The sequence below is a fragment of the Piliocolobus tephrosceles genome, chromosome 19 (assembly GCF_002776525.5).
Source record: "Piliocolobus tephrosceles isolate RC106 chromosome 19, ASM277652v3, whole genome shotgun sequence".
NCBI lineage: Eukaryota > Metazoa > Chordata > Mammalia > Primates > Cercopithecidae > Piliocolobus > Piliocolobus tephrosceles.
The window spans coordinates 17,972,164-17,983,173 of NC_045452.1; the positions used below are offsets into that span (position 1 = coordinate 17,972,164).

The following is an 11,010-nucleotide window of genomic DNA, read 5'->3' on the forward strand; positions in this document are numbered from 1 at the left end:
AAAAAAAAAAAAAAAAAAAAAAAAAAAAAAAAAAAAAAACAAGATCCCCATGAAAAAGAGGTAAGAAATGAGAATCTCAGAGAATAAGATCCTCTGCTTCAAACATTCACTACTTGTTGAGTGTTAACACTCCCTGGGAAATGCAAAGGAGCCTTTTTAACCTCTGTAGACATTGTTTATGAGGCCCGTATTCATTTTGTAGATATTTATGAGGCACCTAATATGTACCAGGACTGGGCCAGGTGGCCTCAAGCAACTTCCAATTCAAAAGACAATAGACTTTTAGGACAGGCTAGGAATAAACAACCTAGAATTTACTGTGTGTTCAAGACACTAAGCTGAAGCCTCAAAGGCAAGAAGCCAGGAGGGGCAGAGATTGCTTTGTGCAGTCCTTTCTTGGTGTCATTTGTGCTTTGCTTATGGGCTCTGGTTGAGGAACAAGCTACCTTTGGAGAGAAGTGCCAAGGCAAAGGGGTGGTTTGGGCGGTGGGGGCTCACCTGAGCTTGTTCTTGAGGGAGCTGACCTCGCGGTTCATGGCATCGGCCGTCTCGGTGGCGTCCTCCAGCTCGCGCTGCAGTTTCCGGCGGGAGGCGTTGGCCCGCTGCGCCTCCTCTTCGGCCTCCTCCAGCTGCCGTTTGAGCTGCTTCAGGCGGGTGGATGCCTTGTCGGCCTGTGGAGATGGACGTGTGGCCCGTGGCCCTGGTTAGGGGCTCTGGGCGTGCAGCCAGCCAGCCCCACTGCCCTGCCTGTTGCCCCATCTGCTGCCCAGCCCGGCTGCCCTTCTCACTGCCCCACCAGCGCCCGCACCTGGTCCTTGTACTGCTCGGCGTTCCTCCGCTCATCATCCACCTGCAGCAGCACATCCTTCAGCTTCTTCTCCGTCCGACGCACCTGTTTGCAGGCTGCCTGGCGCTCCCTGCATGACAGACAAGGTGGCTCAGAGGGAACTCCCTCCTTCAGAGGGTCCAGCCAACAAACCCTAACATGGACCACCCGTTCCCCGGGCCTCACTGGCATCTAGGGATCACCTAGGGAGGCCTTTGCTGGACACCTATGTGTGCCCGGCTTCTTACGACGGGCACTGCAAAAAGCCCCATTTACAGATGGGGAAACGGGCGCAGGTAAGGGAAGTGACACACCTCAAAGGGCATCTGTGTAACTGGAAAAGAGGTTTGGGGGCCTGGCGTAACCCCCATTCCCTCCAAGGAAGTCTCAGTCCCGCTGAGCCCACAGAACAACTGCCCCGGTGGGCAGGACCCCCCTACCTCCTGCTCTGATTCACCCTCAGAGACAGCCACCAAAGCTCCTGGCTTTAGAGGTGGAACAGAGAATCCCGTTCAAACCCCACAAGCTCCCCCAACCACCCACCCTGTGGAAGGGATGAGGGCCCCATCAGGAGGGAGGGAAACAGCCCCCAGGACTCAGGAGACAGAGGGCTGGTTGTGGCCCAGATTTGGGCAGGACTGCAGGGGGACTGGAGTTCTGGGCAGGACGGCTGGGGTTGGGCGGGGTCAGGGGCACGTACTTGGTCTCGTTGTCCAGCTGCTCCTCCAGCTGCGCGATCTTGGCCTCGAGGGCAGTGATGGAGGCCTTGTACTTGGACTTGACAGTGCCCTCCATCTCCTGCAGCTTGACCTTGAGCTCCTTGTTCTGGCGCTCCAGCTGCTGCCGAGCGTTCTCGTTCTTCTGGGCATGGCTGCGCTCCAGGTTCAGGTCGGTGTTGATCTGGTCGATCTGCAGGAGGAGGGCCAGTGACCTCGGGAAGGGCTGGGGCCCTGGCAGGACGGCACGTGCAGGGCCGGAGGAAGGTGGCAGCAGGATCTCACCAAACCCTTGGGGTCCAGAGTCTTGGGTCTCCCAGAAAAGGGAGGATTAGAAACTTCTGAACACCCAACACAGAAGCCAGAGGGGGATCTTTCACATCCGGGTGCCTGGACATGTTCCCGTAAGTGCCTGGGGAGCAGCTGGCACTTGGCCTGTGCTTCTGCCGGCTGGGTCTGAGGCCGGCTCTGCTGTGGTGGCTCGAGCCCAGGGTGGGAGAAGGCCTGGCACCCACCTGCAGGTTGGCCTTCTTCAGCCGGTCGTTGATGAGCTCCGTGTTGCCCTGCTCCTCCTCCAGCTCCTCCTCCAGCTGGGCGATGCGGGCCTCCAGACGCCGCTTCTCCTCCAACGCCAGGGCTCTGCAGGATGGGTGGGAGAAGTGAGGGGCCTACCCCGGGGGCACACCTGGTCCTCCTCAACTCTGTCCCCTCACTCAGCTCACCCTTTGCCACTGCTGTTGGCGATCTCATCAGCCAGCTCATCCCGCTCCTGCTGGGCCTGGCGCTTGGCACGCTCCGCGGCTGCCAGTTCCTGCCACAAAGACCCAGAGTGTAACCTGAAGGCAGCCACAGCCCTGCAAGACCATCCTTCCCAGCCCCGGGCACCCTCCTCTCAAGCCCTTCCCCAGGCCCACCTCCCCCATGAAGCCCTTCCTCCAGAAACCCTCTAGCCACAGGCTGGTGCCCCCCTGCAGTCAGAGCTTAAGCACCATATGTTTCTAAAACTCTTACATTTAAGCGCTAGGAATCAAGCCAGGTGCCAGGGTGTGGCGATAAGAAGTGTCCTGGCCTAACCAGAGAGACCACATGGACAGAGCCACTCGGTGTGGCCCCTCCCTGTTTGGGTCATCCAGAGCCTGGAGTCAGCTCCGGAGGCCACCGGCAGATGGCTACACCCTGGTGGCACTCAGAGCCAGCACATCACACTGCAGGGCACCCTCCAGACCCGGGAAACACTTCAGGACGGGCTCAGGTGCGATGGGCAGGGAGGCCGAGGGGACGCCCAGACCCCTTCTCACCAGGCACCATTCATAGCAGCAGGTGGTGGCAGCCACAAAGCCTCATCTCATGTGAGGGATGCCAGTTTCACACACACACACTCTCATTGTACCAGGGAGCCCCGCTATGTAACGGAACCCTGGAGGGAATCGTTTGTAACATGAGAGCCATCCCCAGCCAAATCCTGGAGCCCAGTCGGACCCTAGCCCTGTCCTCAACTGAAGGCCCCATGTTGCCACCTGCTGGCTGCAGGGCAGCGGTGCCACTCTCCACCGCAGCCCCACCCACCTCCTGCAACTGGATCATCTCAGCCTCCATGCTCTTCAGCTTCTTCTCGTTCTCTTTGGCCTGGGCCAGGATCTCCTCACGGGAGGCGCGGGTGTCATCCAGCTCGCGCATGCAGTCCTTCATCTGGGCCTGGGGTGGAGACAGAGGCTTGGCACCTCACTCAGCTCCTTGGCCCTCCACCCCCACCCTCGTGGGTCACCTCGCCAACAGGGCTCATGGCTGGTGCTCCGCTCGATGCTTTATTTAACCAACTAACCGTGGTGACAGGGCGAAAAGGCAACTAAAGACGAACATCTCTGTGACCCACCCCATAATGCACACTCTGACAGTGTTGGTCACTGTGGATGTGAGCCCAAGCTGAGCTTCATTTTCTACTTTCTGTCCCCTCCTGTGGGCCGGAAGCCGGTGCCCACGGTGCCACCCCTAATGTGCACCTGCCCCTCAAAACCAGTGCCCAGCCTGCCGGGCCGTCCCCACCACAGGCAGGAAACATATTTCATTTTGTTATTCTCCTGTTATTTGTTTTAACACTAAAGATCTTTGTCAAATAGCCTTTTTTTCCTAAATTGAGATTCCCCAAACCAAAGAGCATGACTGGCTGTGTACAGCCCGACCACACCAGTGAAAAAATGCCACCAGCTATCACAGTATCTATGCCCACAACCTTGACCACAGAGAGGTTTTAAAGTTTTTGTGGGTTTTTTTTTAACACTTAAAAAAATTTTTTTTAAAAACTAAGGTTATTCTTGTTACATGATATGGTGTATCAGAGCTGTTTTTACGTGTTAATTATTCTTTAATTATTGGTGAGGTAAAGATTTCCAAGTATGTGTCCCACACTCTGGGCTGCTGCTCAGAACCACCACCCCAGAGCCCAGAAGGCTGGAGGGTGTCAGGACCCGGCTGATTCTGGAAATCTGCATTAAGTGAGACCTTCTTGAACTCCACCCATGTCTAGGCTTCTACTTGTTTGCTTCTGTGTTTTATGTACTCAGTCATTCACCGTTTTGCAAGTTTGCTGTTGGACTATCATGTTTCCACTCACCTCCGAGCCTCTGAGTCTGTCAGTGAGATGGGGCTGGAGGCACCTAGGACCTTCCCAGGAGGTGCCACCCTGCCGGGTTCCCGCCCCAGGCCCTGGGCCTTCACATGTAGTTGGCTGGGTCAGGCCCCGCCCACCTTCACCTGGGCCCCGCCTGCCCTCACCTGCAGCTTCCGCAGCTGTTTGATGGCTTCCTCCCGGTTCTTGTTGGCTGAGTCGATGTGAGCCTCCAGGTCCTTCAGGTCCATCTCCAGCTTCTTCCGGGCAGCCACTGCCATTGAGCGCTGCTTCCTCTCATCCTCCAGCTCTGCCTCCATCTCCCGCACCTGGGGAAAGGAAAATCAACAGCTTGGGAAGCTGGACTCACTCAGAGACCCTGCCCTAGCTCTGAACTCAGGAGCCTCAGGCCAGTTCTGCAGGATCCATGGGGCCTTGGGGGGCCAGTGGGGATTACTGACCATAAGAACTCTAAGAAGGTGAGTCATTGAACCCCGAGACAGGGGGCTGGAAAGAAGGGATATGGGAGGGGAGGCGTGGTCAAGGGGCCCTAACATAATCCAAGTGGAAGGAGAGAACAGAAGCCTGCGTGAAGCCAGGGCAGCCTTGGGCACCCGTGGGGTAGCAGGAGGCCATGCATACCTGTCTGACCAGCTGCTTCTTCTTCTCCTCACTCTGCTCGTCCCGGCCCTGCAGATCCCGCTCGAACTGGGCCTTCATGGCCTGCAGGTTGACCTCCAGCCGCAGTTTGGCGTCTTCAGTGGCCTGCAGCTCATCCTCCAGCTCTTCCAGCTGCGTCTTCATCTCCTCCACCTGCTGCTCCAGGGCCCGCTTGGACTTCTCCAGCTCGTGGACCTGAGCCCCAGAGAGCCCAAGTCAGGAGCAAAGGGACTGGCAGGTACCTGGGTCTGCGAGACCCGGAGTCTGTGCACACACCGACCCTCTGTGATGACCCCACTCGGGCCCCTCCCAAGACCTGGCTGCCAGGTCCAGCACTCACGCTCTTGCCCACGTCGTCCTTGGAGCTCATGAGGTCCTCCATCTCCGTGCGGAACTGCTTGTTGAGCCGCTCCAGCTCCGCCTTCTGCTCCATGGCTTCCTCCAGGGCCCGGGCCAACGACAGCGCCTTGGTCTCCTTCTCTCGGGCCTCCGCCTCAGCCCGGTCGCGCTCCTCTGCGTACTTGGCAGAGATGGTCTTCTCCTCTGCCAGGAGCTGGGAAAGAAGTGGGCACCATGAGGCTCAGCACCACAGGCTCAGAGCTACGGCCCCTGGCAGGGCAGAGCAGCTGGGCCTAAGCTCCCTGGGGAACGAGGAGCCCAGAGGCCACGGCGGAGAGGAGCAGGTCTAGGAAGCACAGGCCCAGGGCTGTGCCCGGGATAACACACACAGTCCTGTGCATCCTCATGACGGGATGACTGCCGACTGGGGCAGGCACTACTACGAACGCCATGTCATAACATCTGTTTAATTGTCATCACTTACTAATCGTGACCCTTTATGGCATGCTGCCCCTTCCATGAGAGCCCTCCAAACCTGTTAAGAGCTTTGGTTCTCCTGAACCAAAGTTGGCATTTGGTTGGCATTTTTCACGGAGTGAATGCCAAGCTGGCTGCCAGGAAGCCTGAACCCTATTTGTAGTCTCCTCTAACGAAAGCTTCTGTCCCCTGGCATCTGTTCTCTGTGTGCACCCACCTGGCTCTATCCTATTTCCTCACCTTCCCTTCCTTTTGGCCCAAACCTTAATTATTCCATGGGTGGCTGACCATTTCCTAAAGGGCCAGATAGTGCATTCTTTAGAGTATGCAGGCCCTACGGTCTCTGCAGCAATGGCTCAACCCCACTACTTCTATCACAGCACAAAGCAACCAAACACAACACGAGAACGACGGAGTGTGGCTGTGTTCACTCCATCTTTCCCCACGAAACGCAGTGGGCTGGACCCGGCTGCCGCACTGGGCTGCCCGGTGTCGTCTACTGTTCTGTCCCGCCCCCGAGTCCGCATCCCCCTCAGCTGCCCTCTGACATTTTGGAACAGGAAGCGATATGAATGCATAAATAAATCGTTTAGAAGACAGTCAAACCACTTAATTATAGAAAATCTGAAAACTATAAAAAACCACAAAGGAAAAGTCACTCCTCAACCCATCGCACGAAGACACCCTCTTCCAATGGCCTTCTCCCTGGGCCCCTCGACAAGCCGCAGACCGGGGGGCCTCTAAGCGCCGCCCCGCACGACCCTCCCGGGCAAGACCTTGAGGGAGCCCAGGCTTTCTCTGACGGGCCCTTCGTCTTGGACTCAGTGCTTGAAGAAGAAATACAAAGGATGGAGCCAGTGGCCACACACCTGGTCAAACTTCTTCTGCTTCTTCTCCAGGTTGCACGCGCTCTGGCGTTGATGGTCCAGGTCCACCAGCAGGTCATCCAGCTCCTGCTGCAGCCGCGTCTTGGTCTTCTCCAGCTTGTCGTAGGCGGCCACCTTCTCCTCGTGCCGCTGGCTCAGGCCCTCCAGGTCCTTCTGGAGCTTCCTCTTCACCTCCTCAGCGGTTTCCAGGCACCCCACACTGTCCTCCATCTTCTTCTTCATGTCGGCCACCTGGGCAGGAGCCAGGAGTAAGCAGACGCCCGAGATGGCACCTGCTCAGATGGCACACCTGTCCCTGGGACAGCTGGGAGCCTGCCTGCCACACTGCGGAAGGGGCACCAGGGATCCGCCCAGTTATGAAACCGCCTCCCCCAGTCACTTCCCTCTCCACGGGGGTGAGACAAATGGAGCTTCTGCAAAGGGGCACCTGTCTACGATGTGAAGCCCGGGGGAGGCTGCCGCTGTGGGGGCTCCCAGCCCTCATCCACACCAAGCCTCTCGCTCTACGGAGACTGCTCCCAGAGAGCAGGGCCAGTGCCCTGTAGGGATGTCTGCGGGGTCCCCATCACCCAGCCCCATCCTTGCACTTGCAGATAAACCTGCAATCCTGCACACTCACGGGCTGCTCCCACCCTGACTGTGGAATGGACTCCCAGCCCATCCCGAGCTGGCTCAGGCCTTCTGGCCTGGCACATGGAGGCCCAAGATAGGATCTAGAGCAGGAGCTCTGAATACATATTAGGCTACAGACCCCTTGGCAGTCTAGAGAGGCCTAGGGACTCCTTCTCATGACAATGTTTTAACAGGCATTAAATAAACATATGGGATCCCCAAGGCAACCAGTACAGAAAAATGCAGTGTTCACACATTCTAAAAAACCGTGGATGGCCGGGCGCGGTGGCTCAAGCCTGTAATCCCAGCACTTTGGGAGGCCGAGACGGGCGGATCACGAGGTCAGAAGATCGAGACCATCCTGGCTAACATGGTGAAACCCCGTCTCTACTAAAAAATACAAAAAACTAGCCAGGCGAGGTGACGGGCGCCTGTAGTCCCAGCTACTCGGGAGGCTGAGGCAGGAGAATGGTGTGAACCCGGGAGGTGGAGCTTGCAGTGAGCTGAGATCCGGCCACTGCACTCCAGCCCGGGCGACAGAGCAAGACTCCGTCACCAAAAAAAAAAAAAAAAAAAAAAAACCGTGGTTCAGGAAGCCACGCGCTGCTAGGTAGCACATCAGACAGCAAACTCAGCGCAGGCCTGGGAACCATGAGGCCAAGGAGCTCGGCCGCAACCCTGACAGGGTCACTGGCCATTTCTACAGTGTCCCCCATCTAAGTCCACAGATCCCTGGATTCCTCCCGTAGGAACTCAGGCTGAGAGCCCTGACGTGGAGAGCAGGGGGGCCTCCCTGGGGAGAGCAGCAATGGGCTGGCCCAGTGGGCAGGGCTGTCCTGCAGTGCCCAGCCTGCAGAGTCGGGCCGGTTCCCCAGGCCTCCAAACCTGGGCATGGAGAGTGGCGATCTGCTTCTCCAGGTTGTGCTTGGCCTCCTCCTCCTCCTCCAGCTGCTCCCGGAAGGAATTCTTCTCGTCCTCCACCTGCTTGAGCTTGGTGCTCAGGGTCAGCTTCTGCCGGTTCTCCTCCTGCAGCAGCTCCTACTCGCAGGTTGAGAGGGGAGTGGGCGCTCAGGAGAGCGGTGTCTGAAACCCAGGAACTCCACACCCTTGAGGAGAGAGAGGAGCTGGTCCTGCTGATTTAGGGGATGGCCACGTAAAGACCTGATGGGAGCTAGGAGGACGCAGACCCACTCACAGGATGAAGGAGATGAAGGAGAGGATGGGCAGTCCGATGGGTTCTGGAGCTAATGTCGCGTGGACACGGGGGCCTTCCTGGAGGAGTTCACCTTCTGGGAACCTGGCACCACCCTTACCTGAGTGTCCTGCAGCTGGGACTCCAGCGCGGAGAAGTCCTTGGTGAGCTTGCTGGACTTGCTGTCGGACTGGCTGAGAAGCCCGGTCACGTTGTCCAGCTCCACCTGCACCAGGCGGGGAGACGCAAAGGACCATGGACCCAGCCCCACCGCTCCTGCCTCACCTCAGCTCCTTTACGTAAAGCTGGACCTGAGTCACAAGCTGAAGCGTGAGGGTCTGAGGAGCCAGTTTGAGAAGAGAGAGACACAGAGCACACATGCACCCGGGGGTCTGGGCCACAACTGCTGCTGGCGCCCACTGCCCGCGCCGGGGTCCCAGCGGAGGCCTCACCTGCAGCTTGGTGACCTTGTCGGCCAGCTCTGTGCGCACGCGCTCTCCCTCGTTGAACTTGACCTGCAGCTCCTGCAGCTGCGCCTCCACTTTCTTGCGCTTGTGCTCCGAGTCCCCTTTGCCCTGCAGCAGGACCTTCACCTCGTTGGCCAGCTCCCCCCGCTCATTCTCCAGGGTCTGCTTTGCCTTTTCGAGGTTGGCTTTCACCTGGCGGGGAAGAAAGCAAAGACGTGAGTGGCGACCTCCTGACACAAGGCTGGCTGGTCTGTCATCACTGGACTCTAGATCCAGACATCGCTGCTTCTGCAGCCCTGACGATGGTGCACCTGAGTCCTGGACTCAGAAGGCTCAGGCCTCATCTGTCTTGTCCCCTTCTCTCTTGGCTGGTGGGTGACACTTGGCTCCTGTCTTCACTGCTTAGGATCTCAGCTTCCCCATCTCTAAAATAATACCTGCCCAGCCTTCTGCCCTGGGTAGAGGCCAGGTTCTAGGGCACGGCCGGTGTTGCAGATGTTAGCAATATTTATAATGCAATGAGGGGAACTATAATTGTTTGTAGTTAGACTTCCAATAAAGCCTGTCTGAAGTCTGATGTTCAAAGTAACGACGTAATGTTTTCACCCTCACATAACCACATGAGACAGACCTATCATAATCTTCCCTTGTGAACAGGGAAACTGAGGCACAAAATCCCTAAGACGGGGAGCCTGGCCTCAGAACCAGGCAGTTGAGTTGGATCCTGCAGCTGCTCTGCAGGACTGATTCGGATTCTGTGAGCCCAGCACGGGGAACCCTGCCTTCCCGCTATGGTCTCAGGGAGGCTCCGCACCCGCTTCGTCTGCTCCAGCTGCTCCGCCAGCTCCTCCACGGCCTGCGAGTGCTTCTGCCTCATCTCCTGGATCTGGGCCTCGTGGGTCTTGGCCTCCTCCTCCAAGGTCTTCTTCAGGATGTTCACCTCCTGCTCACGTTTCGACCTGGACAGAGAAATCCCCTCAGAGTGGAGGCTGGGAGCGGTGGAGCGCGGCTGTCCCTGGGGCTCTTCCCTGACCAAAGAGAGACCTGGCCAGGGCACAGGCACTCCAGGCAGCTTTTCTACCCATCGGCCCCTCCTGACCATCTATCCCACAGGCCAGCCTGAAAGACGCACTGTGAGAGGCTCCTGTAGCCTTTCAGCTTTAAAGCCCACCCTTGCCTCACCCCCAACTTTGAGTCAGGTTCTTCAACAGGCTTTCTACTCTGTAGAGAGAAACCGCCGAGGAACCAGCAGCTTCCATGCCTGCTGGTGCATAATAGGGCCACAGGGCGCGCGTGCACGCGCGCGCACGCGCACAGAGGCCCCGGGTCCATGTCTCCAAGCCAAGACCCCCGTGGCCACCCTCCCCATCCCCAGGGACTTGGTCCCAGGGCACACCTGAGCTCCTGCTGGGCAGCTGTGGTATCCAGCGTGTCCTCCAACTCTGTTTTCAGCGCCTCTAGCTCTTCCCCAAGGTCCCGTTTCTGCTTCTCAGCTTTATTTCTGGAAGCACGCTCAGACTCCAGGTCCTCCTGGAGTTCAGAGATCTGAGATTCCAGCTCCCGGATCTTCTTGAGGGCCATGTTCTTCTGGGCAGCTTCTTCTTCCACTCTGCCAAAGCGACCAGCAACATCAGTATAAGGTCAGTTTCACCTCCAAGGAGCAGAGTTTGCGGGACAGGCCTGAGAGAGGTGCGGCAGCCAAAGCTGCCTCTGGTGGTCACAATCTTGGCACTTAGGGTGGCTCTCAGCAGAAACAACATCTGAGGCAACCAGACTGAAGGGCAACACCCCTCTGAGAACTAGAAAACCTCATAGAGGAATCGTTTCAATTTCCAAAGTAAGATTCACTGCTTCAAATATTTTTTTTTTTGAGACGGAGTCTGGCTCTGTCGCCCAGGCTGGAGTGCAGTGGCCAGATCTCAGCTCACTGCAAGCTCCACCTTCCGGGTTTACGCCATTCTCCTGCCTCAGCCTCCGGAGTAGCTGGGACCACAGGCACCCGCCACCTCGCCTGGCTAGTTTTTGGTATTTTTTAGTAGAGACGGGGTTTCACCGTGTTAGCCAGGATGGTCTCGATCTCCTGACCTCGTGATCCGCCCACCTCGGCCTCCCAAAGTGCTGGGATTACAGGCTTGAGCCACCGCGCCCGGCTTCAAATATTTTTAAAAGTCAAATGATTTGCGGCCGGGTGCGGTGGCTCACGCCTGTAATCCCAGCACTTTGGGAGGC

General features: G+C 57.6%; 1 protein-coding gene across 1 annotated transcript in view; it reads right to left on the minus strand.

The window, feature by feature from the left end:
- The window catches only part of MYH9 (myosin heavy chain 9), a 112,170-nt gene that overhangs the window by 1,971 nt on the left and 99,189 nt on the right, over positions 1 to 11,010 (minus strand). Inside the window, exons 26-40 of the mRNA XM_023222092.1 lie at positions 10,178 to 10,390; positions 9,596 to 9,740; positions 8,767 to 8,973; positions 8,436 to 8,540; positions 8,008 to 8,160; positions 6,493 to 6,741; positions 5,148 to 5,360; positions 4,790 to 5,002; positions 4,315 to 4,476; positions 3,109 to 3,237; positions 2,265 to 2,353; positions 2,058 to 2,181; positions 1,527 to 1,735; positions 809 to 917; positions 499 to 671 (exon numbers count right to left, since the gene is read on the minus strand). Of these exons, the coding sequence (XP_023077860.1) occupies positions 499 to 671; positions 809 to 917; positions 1,527 to 1,735; positions 2,058 to 2,181; positions 2,265 to 2,353; positions 3,109 to 3,237; positions 4,315 to 4,476; positions 4,790 to 5,002; positions 5,148 to 5,360; positions 6,493 to 6,741; positions 8,008 to 8,160; positions 8,436 to 8,540; positions 8,767 to 8,973; positions 9,596 to 9,740; positions 10,178 to 10,390 (2,493 nt within the window). The remainder of the gene's footprint in view (positions 1 to 498; positions 672 to 808; positions 918 to 1,526; positions 1,736 to 2,057; positions 2,182 to 2,264; positions 2,354 to 3,108; positions 3,238 to 4,314; positions 4,477 to 4,789; positions 5,003 to 5,147; positions 5,361 to 6,492; positions 6,742 to 8,007; positions 8,161 to 8,435; positions 8,541 to 8,766; positions 8,974 to 9,595; positions 9,741 to 10,177; positions 10,391 to 11,010) is intronic.